Here is a 17,864-nt window from a genome sequence, read left to right as displayed (position 1 = left end):
TGGGTTTCCCCACTGGTAAAATGGAGCCCATGAGCTGGACAAGCTGGGCATGGTGGCAAGTCCCAGGATATGGGAGGCTGAGACAGAAGGTTCATAGGTTCAAGGCTAGCCTCAGAAACTTAGTGAGACCCTGTTTCAAGGTAAAAAGGGCTGGGGTGTAGCTCAGAGGTAGAATGCCCCTGAGTTCAGTCCCCAGTGTCTGCCTGCCCCCCCCCCTCACACACACACACACACACACACACACACACACACACACACACACACTGAGATTGGCTGGAGAAAGTGATCTTGGCGGCGGGAGGGCATCCAGGACAGGAAAGGAGACAGTGGAGGTGGGCAGGGCCCCACCCTGGCCTGCCCTGGCTGAGGTACCAGGACCGGCCACCTTTTGATCCTTGGGGACCACTAAGGACCTCAGGAGTGGCTTGATGTGACCAGTCTGGGTTTCCCAAGTATCCATCCTGCCACAGCTGGGAAATGGGTTGGGGAGACTTGAGAGCCATGTTGGGTGGGACAAGGACATCCTCGCAGATGACGCCCTACAAAGGGGCCTTGAATGGCGCGCAGAGCCCCCGGCCCCGTGTGACCCCACTCAGACTCAGCTGTCCTCCTCCTTAGCTCGGCTAGTGCGCCACGTGCCACGGAGGTATCCCTTTGCGCCTGGCCTCCATCCTGGTGCCCCAAGACCTTTGGTGCAGGACTCCCTTCCCAGAAGTTCCACTGCGGGGCGCGGGCGGAAGGGAACTGGCGGGTAAGTGGGGCGCCCAGTGGAGCCTCGAGGGCCCTAGCCCGAGGCCCACGCGAGGTGCTCGCAGCGCGAGGCTCCGACCCCTCCTCCGCCTTCGGGGGTCCCAGGAGGGCCGGCGGGGGCGCGCGGGCGGAGCCGCCAGCCTGACAGTCGGAGCCCGCGGCAGAGCCCGCAGAGCGCCGGCGGTCCGTCGGTGGTCCGTCGGGGGTCCGTCGGTGGTCGGCCCGTGGTCCCCCGGTGGTCCGCCCGTGGTCCTCCGGTGGTCCGCCCGTGGTCCGTCGGTGGTCCCCCCGTGGCCCCCCGGCGGCGTGGACTCGGGCGCGCTGGCGCGGGGCGGGGGCGCGCGGGGCCCCGGGCGGGGGGCTCCCGCGGGCCGGCGTCTGGCCTGGCTGCTGCTGCTGCTGCTGCTGGCGCTGCCGCCGGCCGGCGCCTGGTACGGGCACGCGGGGAGCGCCCGCTTCCGCGCCGTGGGCCGCGCCGCCGGCCTGCTCCTGGGCCCGCGCCGCCCGCCCCACGTGTGGCGCCGCGCGGCCGGGGCCGGGGACACGCTCGCCCCGGCGGGGCCGCCGCGCCCAGACCTCCGCGGGGCCGGCCAGGTAAGTGCGGCGGCGGGCCGGTGCGGCGCTCCGGGAGGGGCTCTGCTCGGGGCGCCGGCACCCTTGCCCGAGACCTGCCCTTCTCTTTTAGAGCTTGTGGAGAGAGACCTCCCGCCCGGCTATGGAGGCTCCAGCAAAGTTCCTTCGTGGGCCGGCCTCTGGACCAGGACCCCTGCCCGCGGCGCCCCCGCGCCTGCCCCGGCGCTCGGCTCCGGCCGCGGTGCGGGCTGATCAATAAAAGCGCGTGACTCCCCGCCCGCCGTGTGACCCTCTTCCTGCGCGCTGTGTCCTTGGAGTTAGCTGCAGGTCGCACGTAGCTGCGCCCACGCCTGGCAAATGTCAAGAGTCCCCTCCCTGACCAGGGCAGCGCTCTAGCTCCTCGGGGTGAGGGGTTGCCAGGCAGAGATGCTGCGGGCTCTGGGTCTCCTCCTGTTCAGGGGAGGGCGTCATCAGACCGGGTCCCCGTGGAGGGGGGCGAGGCGGACCCCATGCCCTCCCATCCTGTGACCTGCGGAGGGGGGAGACCAGGCTGAGATGGAGCCCGCCCCCTACCACGCAGTCTGCCCCTGGCCAGGCTGGGGAGAACTCACCTGCAAGCACACACCCAGACTTTAGCGTTTCCCAAAATTCACTTTAAGCCTGGATCTCCTTGAAGCCTTTCCTCAGCCAACGCCTTCCTGGAAGTTAGTAGGCGCCATCGTCTAGGGAGGAAGCCTGAGCCCCAGGCCTCAAGGGCCTCGCTCCCCCTGCACCTGCCGTCCTGGGCTAAGGCTCCGGGCTAAGGCTCCCGCTTCCTCTCCACCCCTGGACCACACTGCCTGGCCGGGCTCTCCTTGGGGCCCTTTGGCCACATCGCAGGGTCTGTCCAGGCGCAGGTCTGAAACCTCACTCTGGCAGTCCTTTCCACCTCCCAGGTGCACCCTCCAAATGTGTGTGTGTTGTAGGGGACTGGACCCAGAGGCCACCTGTCCAATGAGCTGGGTCCCCAGCCCTTTTTTATTTTTCACTATGAGGCCGGGTCTATGTGCTCAGGCCAGTCTCACACTTCTGATCCTCCTGCTTCAGCCTCCCAAGGTGTTGTGACTGTGGCATGCACCACCACTCCCGATTGTGCGGCTCCTAGTCATTCCACTCCCCCATTCTTACAGACCCCTGAGCTGGGTCCCCCAGCACTTCCCCTCGGTGCAGATACTGAGATGACAGACCCACTCTCCTCCTCCCTCATGCCCACTCCCCTGCTCCTGCCCCTAGTCCTCACCAAAGTCCACCTTCCTGAAGCCAGGCGTAATGGTACACACTTGTAATCCCAGTACTTGGGAGGCAGAGAAGAGAATCGCAGGTTTGCGGCCAGCCTCAGTTATTTAGTGAGGCCCTCCACAACTTAAGGAGACCTTGTTTCAAAATAAAGAATAAAAAAAATAGAGTTGGAGGTGTAGCTTAGCGGTAGAATGCCCCTGGGTCGCATCCCTAGTAACACACACACACACACACACACACACACACACACACACACACACACACCAAAAAAAAAAAAAAACAGTCCTGGCCTTGTCACCCCTAAATATACAACACCCCAAGGGTCCCTCTGCCTGTGGGACAATATTCATGCTCTCCAGCCGGGCCACAGGGCTGGCTCTACCCAGTCTCAGGTCTCCCTCCTTCACTACCTCCTGTTCCAGCCCGCAGGAACCTCGTGAGGATTCCAGACTCCTGCCCTGAAGGGAGGCTGGAGGGCTCCAGGCTGGGTTACAATCTTCTTTGGGGCTGCCCCAGTCCTGGGCCTCCCTTTGATTCGGGCCAAAATACATAGATCCCTATTTCCCTGGGTGTCCCAGTGTGTGCCGGAGCTTGTGAGCTCATGGTGCCAAGTGGTCCACAAACGCTGGTCAGAGTGCTGGGACACCAGGTGAGCTTGCCTGGAAGAACCCTTGCGCAGAGAAGTGAGCGCTAGGTCTAAGGTGAAGGGACAGAGGCCAGGCCTCGCTGCCTATCACTCAGCCTTATGTTCCTGCAGCCACCAGTCCCAGGGCCCCTGCCTCACCCCAGTCACCCTGTAGGAGTGGACCCAAGAAAGACAGCTGGCCCCAGGAAGAAGGGGCCGGGCAGCGTGATCCCACCCACGTCCACCAGGTGGTGCTGTGCGGTTGCTGTTGCTGCACACAGCCACCCAGGGGCAATCAGCCAGGAGCCAGGGCAGAGCGCCCCATCCTCCAGTGGAGGGTTTCCTGCCTTCCTCTTCCCCCGTCTCACCTCGGGGACTTTCTCCTTCAGTCATGCCAGTCCTGCTGCTCGGCTTTCAGGCTCCAAACAGAAGCATGGTGTAGTGCGAGGGAGGAGGCCCTGAGCCAGGCTCGGCCATGTTCTCCAGGCCATTAGTGGCCATTAGGGAGAAACTGGCTGTTATCAGGCGTCAGACTAATGGCTCTACCCCCACCCAGACAGGGTCCCAGGCCTCTGCCCGCCCCTTGCCCAGGATCCCCGCCCAGGTCCAGCCTCCACCTCCAGCTGGGAGGGGGTAGCTTGAGGGAGGGGTGTAGGCTCAGAGGAAAGCACCTTGCCCCCAGAGGGCCCTCCCATAGTCCAGGGGAGGGGAGAGCTGAGAACCCTAATGCTGCCTGGGAAGCAAGTGGGGTGGGGTGGGAAAGCTCCCCTTCTGCTCACCTGCCTTGATTTCCTTCCTGCCTGCTGCTAGTCTGGGGGCCAGGTCACCCCACAACTCGATGAGCTAGCAAAATGAAGTCCACCCTAACTAGGTGTGGTAGCACACATCTGTAATCCTACAACTTGAGAGGCTGAGACAAGGAGGATCACAGGTTCGAGGCCAGCCTCAGCAGTTTAGGAGGACCCTCAGCAACTTAGCAAGACCCTGTTTAAAATGTAAGCCAGGCTGGGTGCGGTGCCCACGCTTTTAATCCCAGCATTTGGGAGGCTGAGACAGGAGGATCACAGTTCACAGACAGCCTCAGCTACTTCATGAGCTACTTGATGAGGCTCTCTGCAACTTAGTGAAGCTCTGTTTCAAAATAAAAGAATAAAATAGAAAGAGGCCTGGGAGGCCTCCCACAGGTCGCTCCTCCGTACTTCTGCTCCAGGCCCTGGCACCCGCTCACGCTCCCACTCTGGCACCTCTCACTTATTCCTGCTACCCCTGCCCCAAGTGATCGCCTTTCTTTACTGTGTTGCTGTCACCTACCCCAGCATCACTTCCTTTGTCATTGTATTTTTTGCTACTCTAAGATGTGGCCTTGTTACTGTTACTTCCTGGTACTTCTCAGCTCCCTTCCCTTTTTGAATTGGAAGACTCCTTTTTTCACTCTGGGATTGCTGTGTCCTGTGATACATCCTGGGCTCCTGGCCCCAAGCCTGACCTGGTTACCCTTCCTCCCAGCAGTGCTTCGGCCCCATCCCTTCCTCAGCCGCAGGCTGGAGAATGCAGCTGATCCTGGCTGCAGAAGGCCGGTGAGGACCCACTGCTGGTCCGGGTGACTCGGGACACCCAGGCCCCTACCTTCCCCATCCCCGACACGGAGATCGCCCATCCTGTCTCCTCCTTTCACTCCAGTGCGGCCCAAAGCTACAGTCCCAAACTGCACAGCAGTGCATGCCTGTAATCCCAGCCCCTTAGGAGGCTGAGGCAGGAGGATCACCAGTTCAGGTCCAGCCTGGGCAGTACCCAGACCCTATCTCAAAACTAAAAATAAGCCTGGCATAGTGGCTCATGTCTATAATCCCAGTACTTGGGCGGCTGAGACAGGAGGATCTCAGGTTTGAGACTAGCTTCAGCAACCTAGTGAGACTCTGTTTCAGAACAAAACAAAATAAAAATAGGATTGGGGCTATAGCTCAGAGGTAGAATGTCCCTGGGTTCAATTCCCAGTCCATAAATAAATAAATAAATAAATAAATTAATTAATTAAAAATAAGCTGGGCATGGTGGCATATGCTTGTGATCCCAGCATTTGGGAGGCTGAGACAGGAGGATCGGGGTTCGCGGACAGCCTCAGCTACTTAGTGAGGCCCTCTGCCACTCAGTGAGACCCTGTTTCAAAATAAAGAATAAAAACAAAATGGGCAGGAGGTGTAGCTCGGAGGTCAAATGCCTCTGGGTTCCATCCCCAGACCCGCAAAAATAATAATAATAATAATAATAAAATAAATAAATAAAAATAAAAGATCCAGGCATGGTGGTGCACGCTTGTAATCCTAGCATTTGGGAGGCTGAGACAGGAAGATTAAGGTTCGAAGATAGCCTCAGCTACCTAGTGAGGCCCTCTGCAACTTAGTGAGACCCTGTTTCAAAATAAAGAATAAAGAATAAAAGGCTTGGTGTGTTGGTGCATGCTTGTAATCCCAGCATTTGGGAGGCTACGACAGGAGGATTGTAGTTCAAGGACAGCCTCAGCTACTACTTAGTAAGACCCTTTTTCCAAATAAATGAAAATAGGACTGGGGGTGTAGCTCAGAGGTAGAATGGCCCTGGGTTCCATCCCACTTACCACAAAGTAAATAAATAAATAAATAAATAAATAAATAAATAAATAGAAGTGGGGATGTAGCTCAGTCGTAGAGTACACCTGGGTTCCATCCCCAGTACTCCCCAAAAGCTAAGTCCACTAAGCCATGACCAGACAGGTCTGGGGTGGCCCTGGTAGCTGTGGGGTGACTCCCAAGCCCCAGCAGGCATGGTGTGTGGAGTATGTAGTGGAAACACTGTCTGCCTCCATCTTTACAGCCTCTGAGAGCCTGGATGGGTACAGGGGAGGAGCCAGTCACAGGCCAGACCCCTGGACAGATAGACAGACAGACAGACAGATGGAGGTGGTCAGCCGGGCCGGAGCCTATAGCAGCACTGGCCAGGAACTGCCTCAGCCTAAGTGGCTTTTAGGGGCAGCTTCAGGGTGTGGGCACCCAAGGGGCCACGGGCTAGAAGCTGCCCAGAGGCGGGCCCTGTGCGGGTGGGGGCTGGGGAGCCGGGCCACCTCCACTGGAGGGAGGAGAACGGCCAGGCCAGCTGAGCCTGCTTCTCCTGCCCACATGGGGAACTGTCTGGGCTGGCTGTACCTGACCCCAGGGAACCAGGTATGTGAGGGGGGCGGGGGGATGGGCTGCGGGTGGGCCGGGACTCAGCCTTTTCTTGTGTGTGAGGAGAAGCTCCCCGGGATGGAGCTCCATACCATTGTGCCCGTCTCTCCTTTCCAGACCTCGGTTTTCTGGTCTGTGAAATGGCCTGGGCCGCCGTGGTGGTTTAGGTAGACCGCACTCAGGTGTAGGAGGGCATGAGAGATTCTCCACGGATTATTACTGTCCTGTTGGGAGAGGGAGAGGGCATCATTTTGGGGAAGGTAGAGAGCAGGGGAAGTGGAGGGCTGGGGCCCGGGAGAGACCTGCAGGGCTTGCTTAATGCAGCAGCTGACTACAACCACACGCTCAGAGGGGTCATCCTCAGGACAGCCCCGCCAGGGGAGGAGGGAGCCCAGACCCTCCTGTCTCCCCGCAAATTCCTGTTTCTGAAGGCCAAGGGGCGGGATATGGGCCGATGGGATGCTTAACTGACCCGCAGTGCAGAGAGCCCAGGGCCGGGGAGGGGCGCCTCAGCAGCAGCCCGGCCAACCTGGGCTGGCCCTGGGCAGGGCAGCCTCCTGGAAGGGACACGGCGCGGGAGGCGAGAGGACTCCCGAGGATGCAGGGCCGTGGCTCGGGTTCTCACCCGGGGTCCCTGCGGGGGCTCCCCGGGCCTGGGGGCCCCTCGGGAGCGGCGGGCGGGGGGCGCGGGGGTGTGGCCCGGAGCCCCGCCTCGTGGGCCGGGCCGCGGGGGCGGGCGGGGGCGGCGGGGGCGGAGGCGCAGCGGCGGGCCGCGGGCCCCAGTGCGGGCAGAGCGCCGCCGGCCATGGCCGCGCCCGAGCCGCCGCGGCCGCGCCTGTGCCGCCTGGTGCGCGGCGAGCAGGGCTACGGCTTCCACCTGCACGGCGAGAAGGGCCGGCGCGGGCAGTTCGTCCGGCGCGTGGAGCCCGGCTCCCCCGCCGAGGCGGCCGCGCTGCGCGCCGGGGACCGCCTGGTCGAGGTCAACGGCGTCAACGTGGAGGGCGAGACGCACCACCAGGTGGGTCGGCGGCCGCCCGGCCCGGGAGGGGACGTGGCGGCGCGGCGGGGAGGCCCCGGTGCCCCGGCCCGCACTCTGCCGCCGCCCGCCTCGGCCTGGCCTGGCCTGGGCGCCTGGCTGGGGGCTCGGGCGCGGGCACGCCGGGCGCGGGGCCTCTCGGTGTGTGTGCGCACAGCCGCCCCGGCGAGTGTGCGGGCCCCCTGGGGTCATGTCTGTGGCGCCTGCCTGCCAGTGTGTGCTGGTGACACACCTGTGTGCTGGACTGAGCGCCGGGGGTGGGTGTGCACCATGGGTGTGCACCGTGTCTGCACAGTGTCTGCACACCTGGCTGTGTGTGCTCAGCAGCGCCCACCGCCGAGCATCACTGCGCAAGCACCCTGGCCAGATGTGTCTGGCCCTGTGGACCGGGCCTTGGGGCAGCACATTCCTTGGCTCCTGAGGCGCCTCCAGCTCCTGGGGTGCTGCTCTGCCCAGCAGGGGTCAGCGGCAGCCCCTGCCTCCAGCCAGGGGAGGGGGGGGCCTGGAGGCAGGCTGTCATGTGGGCTAGGGCATCTTACCTCCCACCTCAGACCAGCTGGCGGCCAGCCTTCCTCCACCCTGCGGTTCTGGGTCCTCAGTGCTCCTCATGGCGCTGGCAAGTCCATGACCTGCGTGGCCAATCTTGGGGCCCAGAGACAGCAGATGGGCTCCTGGCTGAGCCCCAAGCCGGCTCCTCTCCCTCAGGGGCCTCATCTAGCCGCTCCTCTGCGGTCCCGATTCCACCCAGGGCATCAGCTGGATGTGGCTGTTTGCCTAAGAAGGGTGGACATCAGGGCCAGCCGGCCGCAGAACTGGTGCCCGCCTTGTCTAGCACTCACACTACCCTGGCCCCTTGTGCACCTGCTTATCCCAGGCCTCTGGGGTGCTCACGTCTAAAACTTCACATAAGGAACCACATCAGACCCTCCTCACTGCCCCGAGAGGCGCAGCTACAGCCCCCGTTTTACAGACAAGGAGACAGGCGCTCAAAGACTTTGGGCTATGCATCCATGTCCCCTGCCAGGAAACAGCAGGTTTTGGGGCTTCTCCTCCTCTCTCTGGGTCATGGGGAGAGAGAAGGGACACTGAGGGGCCAGGCAGAGATGGGCCTGGGTCAGACCTTCCTGCTGACACCTGGTAAGCATCATTTACCCCCAGGATGCGGCGAGGGTGTAGGGCTGCTGCCCTGCCTACCCCTGGACCAGGGCACCTCTTCTGCATGCTCTGTGGCTACACTTCACGGCACCCACCTAGACACTCAGGGGTAAAGCCACACCTATCTCACAGGTGCATCTGCCCCATCCCTTCCACCTGCTGGGGCTAAACTCTGCTTACCAGGGTGTGTGTGGGTGCCTGAGCCAGAAAACCAGGTCTTTGCCTCTCCGCAGGTCCAGCAGGAGTGGTCCGTAGTCATTGTCTGGAGGTGAAGTGGGACCTAGAGAAAGGGTTTAGACTCCCATACTGCAAGCTGGGCGTGGTGGCGCACGCTTGTAATCCCAGCATTTGGGAGGCTGAGACCAGAGGATTGCGGTTCGCGGACAGCCTCAGCTACTTAGGCCCTTTGCAACTCAGTGAGACCCTGTTTCAAAATAAAGAATAAAAAATTGGGCAGGGGGTGTAGCTCGGAGGTCAAATGCCTCTGGATTTCATCCCAGACCTGCAAAAAAAAAAAAAAATATATATATATATATGATGGGGCTGGGGGTATAGCTCAGAGGTAGAATGCCCCAGAGTTCCATCCCCAGTACCATAACAAAACAAAACAAAAACAAAATCAAAGGTTCAAGGACAGCCTCAGCAAGTAGTGAGACTCTCATCAACCTAGTAAGACCCTGTTTCAAAATAAAATAAAATAGGGCTGGGGGTATAGGTTGGAGGTAGAATGCCCCCCGGGTTCAATCCCCAGTAACACACACACACACACACACACACACACACACACTCACACACACACTCCCATACCACACCAAAAGAGAGAAAGGAGCCTAGGCACACTCACAGTGGCCAAGGGAGATGCCTCCTTCCCCTACATCCAGACAGGCAGACTTTGAAGCAACTGTATTCAAAGCTGGGCATAGAAGTTCACACCTGCAACAGCACCTGGGAGCCTATGACAGGAGAATGCATGTTCCAGGCCAGCACATGGTAACTTAGTGAGACTCTGAGTGTAGCTCAGGGGTGGAATGTCCTGGGTAGATCCCCAGCACCACAAACAAACAAACAACCCCCAAAACAGATGTATACACAAGAGAGAGAGGCACATATACACATATACCTAGGAACAGACTAAACCCACTGCAGTAGCTCAGCCAGGTACCGTCTTTGTCATTTCTAGACAGACTCTCCTCACTGGCTGCACCTGCAGGTGGCCCTTCCTGCAAGTGACACTCCCAGGCCCAGCTGGGGCCCCAGAGCCCTTGCAGCTCAGGCCCCAGTGTCAGGAGTCAGGACAGAAGGAGGGAGCTGCTGGAACCTGGGGGTGGGGGGTGGAGCCCGCAGGGTGGAGTCCAGCCGCCCACCCCTGGCAGGCCGGCCTCCTGCCTGCTGCCTGTGAGCCCGGGCCGGCCCGGAGTGGTGCCACCCTCCATGTGCTGCCCAGGGTGCAGGCCACTGACCCGCTGCCCCGCCCGCCCCTCCCAGGTGGTGCAGAGGATCAAGGCTGTGGAAGGGCAGACGCGCCTGCTGGTGGTGGACAAGGAGACGGATGAGGTGCTCCGCCGCCGGCGGCTCACGTGCACTGAGGAGATGGCCCACCGCGGCCTTCCGCCGGCCCACGAGCCCTGGGAACCGAAGCCCGACTGCGCACGCACTGGCAGCCTCAGCTCGGACGCTGGCCAGAAGGTACGTTGGGCCCTGCCCACAGGGCTGCCCTGCCCTCGCCAGTGTCATGGCCTCTGGACGGCCGTCTGCTTCTGGTCATCTCCACGAGCCTCTGCTTTTCTGCCTCTCGGGGCCCCTTCTCAGCTCCATGCCCCTGGTGACTGCCCTGCTGGCCGCTGGGCTACCCCTTCCACCCTCAGCGCCCTGCCGTCCCGGCCCCTCGGGAGTTTGTGTTAAGGTCCGGGCCAGGCAGCCTCCTCTGCCTCAGGGCTGTGATTCGGGGAGCTGAGGAGACTGAGCTGGGACGCCGTGTGCACGGGGCTGGGGTGGCCTGGGAATAGGGTTAGGGCTGCGGCCGCTGCTCTGGGTCCTGGTGAGGCCTCTCAGGATGGGTTCCCCTGCCCAGATAAAAGAAGGCACTGGGGCGTATTTCCTGTTCTTCCTGTGCCCTTGCTGGGTAGCACCTTCCCCTGTCCTTGGCCCCTTTCCAGGCCAGGAGACCCAGAGAACAGGGTCCCCTTTTGTGGTGTAGCAACCCAGACCTGGACCTGGACCTCGAGGAGGCCACCTGGAGGCCAGGGGAAGGGCCCAAAGCTGTTTGCTCTGCCTCTGGGATGTGCTGATAATATTTTTTCTCTCATACCTCCTGCCTTTTTAAAGTTTTAAAAACAAATCCCTTAGCCGGGCATGGTGACGCACGCTTGTAATCCCAGCATTCGGGAGGCTGAGACCGGAGGATCGAGGTTCGCAGACAGCCTCAGCTACTTAGTGAGGCCCTCTGCAACTCAGTGAGACCTGGTTTCAAAATAAAGAATAAAAGATAGGGCAGGGGGTGTAGCTAGGAGGTCAAATGCCCCTGGGTTCCATCCCCAGGCCCGCTAAATAAATAAATAAATAAATAAATAAATAAATAAAATTAAAAAAATAAAAACAAATCCCACTTTGAGACCGTCAGGCCTGGACACGCGGGGACTGTACAGTTTGCCGATGCTCTTTTCCAGGTGTCTCCCCCTCAGCGGACCGTGCTGAGGGCGGAGCAGCGTGGGGCCTGTCTTGGGGTGGGCAGATGGCACTGCCAGCAGGAAGCCCAGCCTGGGCATGGGGCCCAGGGGTGCTTTTGGGTTTCCGGGACTGGAGGACAGGTACGGAGCTCTGGAGTCCAGACTCGGCCTTGGAGCTGCTGAAGGTTACAGTCTTGCAGAAGCCACCCTGCCGGCCTGCGGGTGCTGTGGGAGGCAGGCTGGTCCCGGACCCTCCTCTCCCACTGAGGATTGGAGCCTCCCTCTTTCCCAGGCACCCCACTCCTCCCCCAGGAGGAAGCTCCCTCCACCCAAGGCGGCTGTCCATTGAATTGGACACAAACGGCCCAGTCTACCTTCCTGTGGAAAATACGCCCTCAGGCCTTATCAGAGAGGGACTGTGGCACCTTGTCCTTGGGTGGGGCCTTCCCTGCTCTCCTCTATTTCAGGCCCTGGGGGCTGCGGAAGCCCTAGGAGGGGGCTTTCCTCTGGGCATATTTTTAGAGGAACAAAGGGGGGTGCGACCAATTGGTAGGCCCGTCAGTGGACGAGGCTAGCCTGGGGAAGTGGCTTCAGGAGGTCAGGGAGCTGGAGGGACAGGGTCACGCTCTGGAAGGGAAAGCGAGCCCCGTGTGGTCTCACCAAGCCAGGCTTTTGGACCCTTGCAGGGACCAGGTGCAGGGAGCCCTGGGGGTCTGCTTGCCCTGCAGGGTGCCCTCTGATGGGCTGTGGGTCGTGAGGGGCGCACCTGGGAGGACAGAGGAGGTGGGGCAGCAGAGGACACTGGTGGGCTGCCCCTCCCTTGGGGGGCCGCAAAGGTCCAGTCAGTAGTGACTCGGCCCTGGCCCACATGGAGCAGGGGCGGCTGCAGCTGCAGTGACGACAGGGACAGCCCCTAGACAGACAGGGCAGCGAGTAGTGCCAGGGCCTGGGCGGCACGATGGACCCAGGCCTCCTGCTCTCCCCAGCTGTGCCCCGCCCCCCATTTGGAAGGCTTTGGGGGCTGAGATTGAGTGAGGGCGATGGAGTCGTGCAGGAGGTGTCACACAGTGTCCCCGGCTCCGCTGTGCTCCCAACTCCCCCCACGGGCACGAGTGGCTGGGGTCCCCTCCCCTGTCTCTGGGGTCCCCTCCCCTGTCTCTGTCTCTTTAGCCCTGGGTCCTGGAGCAGGGCAGGGCCTCCCAGCGGCTTCCTTCCTTCCTTTCTTAGGACGGAAACCCAGCCGGGTGGGGGACGCCGCGCTGGAGCCTCTGTATGGGAGGGGGCTCAGTCACCACCCTGCTCCCCAAAGTGACTCAGCCCCCAGGTCCCACCCATCTCCGGGGAACCTGGGCCACAGTGGGAGGTAGATAAGTGGGGTGTCAGTCTGGGCTGGCAGAGAACTTGGGACACTCCAGGCCAGACGCCCGCCACCGGCTGCTTCTGCCCTGCCTCTCATGGCCCGCTCTGGGGATGCCACGGCTCCCACCCCAGCCCCGGGCGCCCCTCCACAGAGCCCACCCTGGAGGCTCGTGCAGGTCAGAGGGGGTGGGGGCAGGGTGGGCTGTGAGGACCCTAGCCTCGACTCAGTGCCCCAGGGAGGAAAAGGGCACTTGGGGATCTTGTGCAAGCAGGCTGGTCCCTGAGGAACAATGGGGGCCTTTCTCTGCCAGGACTGGTGAGTCACCATCTGGGGGGCACAGCCAGGCTCCCAGGGCACCCCAGGCCAGCCTCTTTGGTCATAGCTTGGCAGGGGGGCCAGGGCTTGCCCAGTGCTGTGGCCATCAGGCCGGGAGCCGTGGGAGCCAGAGGGCCTGGCAGGAGGCCCTGGAGGAGGAATGTGAGCAATGTGTCCCTCCCACCGCTGGCTGGCCCCCCATGCTCGCTCCCGCCAGGCCCCTCCGCCCCACGGGCCGCCAGCTGGCTCTGTCACGGTCCCTCCGCTTAAGGGTCTCCTGCCAAGTTTGGTGGCCCTTGGGCCCTGGCTCAAAATGAGAAGGGATTGGGGTGGGGTTAGCAGAACCTCTTGGCCTGTGTGGTAAGAGGGAGCTGGCCTGGATTGGGGCAGGGGAATGGCCAGGATGGCCCCAAGAACATGGATGTGGCCACATGGCCCTGGATACCCTGCCAAATCCCGCTTCCTGTTTGGGGGCCTCAAGAGACCCCACCCTGCAGGCCATTCGGAGGCCGTGGGAAGAGGCTTTGTCAACAGCTCGGGGCGCCCTTGTTTGCATGTGTGAGTGGCCGTGTGTCCACTGTGTCCACGGGGCGTTTGGGCTCTGACCCTGTGGTGTGGCCCTGCGTCCTGGCCCCACCCCATGCTGTGCTTCCCACCTCCTCCTCCTTGCACTTTCCCTTCTGTTCTTGCAAAGCAGCTGCCCCCTGGCTGCACCAACAGTGAGTCCCAGGAGGCACCTCTCTGGGGATGTGTCAAAAGCATAGGTGTGGTGACCTATACCTATAGCTATGTCCGAGAGGATGAGGTGGGCCCCTAGGTGGTGGAGTACTGGAGAGCCTAGGGGTTTCACACCCTCGAATTTGGCCCAGGTCGCCCAGTGAGCCCCTTGGGGGGGCCAGGCAGCTAGACTTCCTGGTGTAATGGGGCAGGTGGTGGCCCTACAGTGAAGGCCCAGAGGGTCAGGGAGACAGACTCCAGACCAGGGGTCAGGGATCAGATCCCAAGCAGCGTGCAGGCTGGGCAGGCAGGGGGTGTTCTAGACTGAGCGGGAAGCCCCGAGTCTGGGGCAAGGGAGCAGCCCTGCACCGTGATGGGCCGGCCCCCACCAGTGGGCTGTTGCCCGTGGGCAGAGGCATTCCCAGTCACTTCTGGGGCTACGAATGGGCTCCACAGCTGGGCAGCTGGGATGGTGGTAGCAGTGGGGTCTGGGCTGATGCGGGACAGGTGCCCGAGGCCTAGAGACCCTGAATGAGGTCTGAGGGACCCTCGAGTGTGCCACCAGAACCCGTTAGCAAGGCCACGTGCAGGAAGGTAGAAGGTGAGGGGGGCCTGGTGAGCACCCCCGGCAGTCACCCGCACACACCCTCAGAAACCTGAGCTGCTACCGCCTGCTCACCCCGGCCACCACCAGGTGTAATTGGGCACCAGTAGCCGCTGGCCATTCGGCTCTGTGGTCACCTCCTGGCCTCTGGCGGGGTCCAGGTGGGGGTCCTCAGGCCTGGCCCTGCCTGCGCAGCCCCCGACTGCAGGATGCCAGAGGTAAAGTGAGTCAGGGGCGTGTGGGGGCTCCCTGTGGGTACCTTGTGCCCGTCCTTTCCTGTGCAGGCAGGGAGGCCCTGCAGCTGCCTCAGCCCCAGCCCCTTCTTTCTGGGCCTGTGGGTGGGGGTGACTCGGCTTGTGCTGGAATGTGGAAGTAAACACAGCCTCCACCCAGCAGCGGCCTCCTGGAGGCCTGTGAGAGAAAACAAAGCCGCCCAGACCTGGGGGGGGTAGAGAGGGGGGTGCACAGTTGGGCGCTGTGACTGGGGCAGCCCACCCCATGGCCTCCTTTTACAACCCCAAGACTTCACATTTGGGAACAGAACCTTTGCCCAAGTCCTGGGCTCGGTCCCAGGCAGTCCCTGGGGTCTCCGTGAGGAGTGATTTTCACTGAGACCTGGGGCCTGTGGGCTGGGCAGTCAGTGGGGTCCCGATGAGTGGCCACTGGGGCCGGGAGGCTGGGGCCCGAGCCTGATCCCATGTACTGTGTGCCTGCAGGATGTCAATGGGCCCCCAAGAGAGCTACGGCCTCGGCTCTGCCATCTGCGAAGGGGACCCCAGGGCTACGGGTTTAACCTGCACAGTGACAAAACCCGGCCTGGTCAGTACATCCGCTCCGTGGACCCTGGCTCACCTGCTGCGCATTCAGGCCTCCGTGCCCAGGACCGGCTCATTGAGGTACCCTGCCCATTGAGGCCTCAGGGGTGCTGGCGCCCGTGTGTGTGCCGTGTCTGCGCCCTGGTCCTCGTGTGTCTGTGCTGTGCCCGTGTCTGGGCATTTCCCCGTGTTCCTGTCTTTTCCTGGACCCCGGGTCCTGCAGGAGCAGGGGAGCGTGGGGAACCTGAGCCGGCATCCCTCTGGCCGCCTCCGCTGGTGGTGGGGTGATGAATATTTGATGCACCCTGGCTTGGTGGTATGGGGCTGGCTGGGCCCCTAAGGCTGTGCTGACCCCGAGCTGGCGGTGGCAGGTGAATGGGCAGAATGTGGAGGGGCTGCGCCACGCGGAGGTGGTGGCCAGCATCAAGGCGCGGGAGGATGAGGCGAGGCTGCTGGTGGTGGACCCTGAGACGGACGAGCACTTCAAGCGGCTGCGGGTCACGCCCACCGAGGAGCACGTGGAAGGTGGGCCTCTGCTTCAGGGTTGTGGGGTCAGTGTGGGACCCGGCAGCCTCTGACATGCTGTCCCCACAGGTCCACTGCCATCACCGGTCACCAACGGGACCAGCCCTGCCCAGGTGAGAGGGTGGGTCCAGATGACCACAGGTGTACCTCTGGGTCCCAGGCTTGCTAGAGGCCTCCTTCCCTGGGGGATTTCTCAGTTGTGAGATCAAGCCTGGCTCCAGCACCCCAGCTCTAATGCCCAATGTGGACCCTGCCCTGGGTCAGTGCTGCGCCCAGTCACACAGAGCTTTCAGGCAGGGGGGCACCTGGGGTCCCAGGACCACTGCCTTCGCTCTCCCACCCCTGCCCCACCTCGTCACTGAGTCCTGCTTTCGTCCCCTCTCTGGGAGCTGGCTCTGGCTTCGCTCCAGGGGATGCTCACGTAGCTGGTTCCCCCCACATCGGTCCAGCTGGAGCTGCCCGTTTACTGCCTGTTTACTGCTGGGTGCTCGGCATCCTGCCCGGCTGATGCGGACAGTGGTGGGGGCTCCGAAGGAGGGATCAGTGCGGCTGTGGGAGCAGGCTAGAATGCACGCCGGGCGGGGTCCCTCATACCTCCACTTGCCCTTGCGTCCCCAGCTCAATGGTGGCTCCGTGTGCTCATCCAGAAGTGACCTGCCAGGCTCAGACAAGGACACTGAGGTAACCCTGCTGCTCTGATCACACCCTGGGGTGCCGAGGCCCTGGGGTGGGTGTTGCCCTCCTAGGCTGCTGCCCGCCTCCAGGCAGCCTGGGGGTGCCCTCCCTGGGAAGGCTGCCCGCTGGAACGTGGGTCTAGGGCTCACTCTGGGACCCTGCCTGCTCCCAGGACGGTGGAACCTGGAAGCGAGACCCCTTCCAGGAGAGCGGCCTTCACCTGAGCCCCACGGCAGCCGAAGCCAAAGAGAAGGCTCGAGCCACACGGGTCAACAAGCGTGCACCGCAGATGGACTGGAACCGGAAACGGGAGATCTTCAGCAACTTCTGAGCCCCTTCCTGCCTGTGCAGGGCCCCGGGCCTCCTCCCGCACGGGCCTCCTCCCGCACGGGCCTCCTCCCGCACGGACCTCAGGCCCCACCCAGAGTTCCCCAAGCCTCAGTGGACTGGAGGGTGGCCTCACTGCCACCCAGAAACCAACCTGTGCCCCAGGGAGCCCCCTGCAGCCTCCCACCCGCCAGGTCCTGGGGGCCTGCCGCAGCAAGTGAGGGGGGAGAGAGCGGTCAGACAGACAGACAGACAGACAGACAGACAGACAGAGGTATGGAGTACGGCATGGCAGAGGCCTTTGCTGTCCTGCCCTGGGCCTGCTGACTGAAAGGAATTTGCGTTTTTCCTTTTTTTCCAAAAAGATCTCCAGCTCCACACATGTTTCCACTTAATACCAGAGCCCCCTCCCCCGCCCCCCTTGGGACGCTCTCTAAATAATTGCAATAAAACAAACCTTTCTCTGCAAACCATTTCCTCCCCACCCCCTCAGCCTCCTTGCCATTCTGCGTGGGAGCCCAGGGACTTGGGGGAAAGGGAGCCGGGGCCCCAGGCTAAGCTCATGTGGGTTTTGGGGAAAGGCTTGGGGGCTGGATGTACTTCTAGGACCTGCCGCCTGTGCTCCATTCCTATCCTCCCTGGACTTGGGGGGGGGGTCACTAGGCCAGGTCCCCCACCCACTACCCCTGTGGTGCACCTGCCCCACCGCGGGTCTGGGGTGCAGAACCTGAGTTCTCTGAGGGGCCTGAGGATGGAGGCCCCATGGCCCCGGAGGGCATCTCTGGGCAGGCCTCTTCTGTACCATGGCTCCTGGCCTGGGGAGCTACGGGCATGCAAGAGCTGCCCCCAGGAAGGACCCTGAGCTTCTGGGACAGGCCCCTGCCTTGTGCCTGTGGCACCCACCCAGACATCCTATCCACTCTGCCCTTCCCTTGGTGCCCCCGAGACCACTGGCACTGCTCTCTGCGTCGTAAGCCATAGCGCATGCGCGCCCTTGGAATAAATGGGCCTTGCCTAAGCCCTGTGCCTGTCTTTTCTGGGTCTTTGCTCAAGGGGTGGGATGAGGCTCGCTCGAGGGCTTGATGGAAGCTTCCTGCTTTAGGCTTCTGCTCCTGCTTGGGACACCCACCTGTGGCGTACTCCAGACTCACTTCTACCTGGGGAGGCCCAGCATCCCCTACACCCCCCAGGGAGGCCACTTGGCCTCTGACACCACCCGGGCTCTCTGCCTGCTGCAGCCCCC

At 62.1% G+C, this 17,864-nt stretch overlaps 1 protein-coding gene across 6 annotated transcripts; it reads left to right on the top strand.

Moving 5' to 3' along the window:
* Positions 1-7,231: 7,231 nt before the first annotated feature.
* On the top strand, positions 7,232-16,625 carry NHERF2 (NHERF family PDZ scaffold protein 2; the record flags this gene model as incomplete). 6 transcript variants are annotated; one of them, XM_080702144.1, is made up of 7 exons in its annotated part: positions 7,232-7,444; positions 10,103-10,303; positions 14,996-15,175; positions 15,466-15,619; positions 15,689-15,732; positions 16,238-16,300; positions 16,500-16,625. In XM_080702144.1, the coding sequence occupies 7 exons, from the start codon at positions 7,232-7,234 to the stop codon at positions 16,623-16,625; spliced, it is 981 nt and encodes a 326-aa protein (XP_080558270.1). The 6 variants fall into 6 exon arrangements, with proteins under 6 accessions (XP_080558270.1, XP_080558269.1, XP_080558271.1 ...); XM_080702143.1 differs by having other exon boundaries at positions 16,467-16,625; XM_080702145.1 differs by lacking the exon at positions 16,238-16,300 and having other exon boundaries at positions 16,467-16,625.
* Between the last annotated feature and the right edge of the window lie 1,239 nt (positions 16,626-17,864).

The sequence above is a fragment of the Muscardinus avellanarius genome, assembly GCF_963383645.1.
Source record: "Muscardinus avellanarius genome assembly, chromosome: 10".
NCBI lineage: Eukaryota > Metazoa > Chordata > Mammalia > Rodentia > Gliridae > Muscardinus > Muscardinus avellanarius.
Note: the sequence above shows the minus strand (reverse complement) of the source record. Positions and strands in the feature narration are given on the sequence as shown.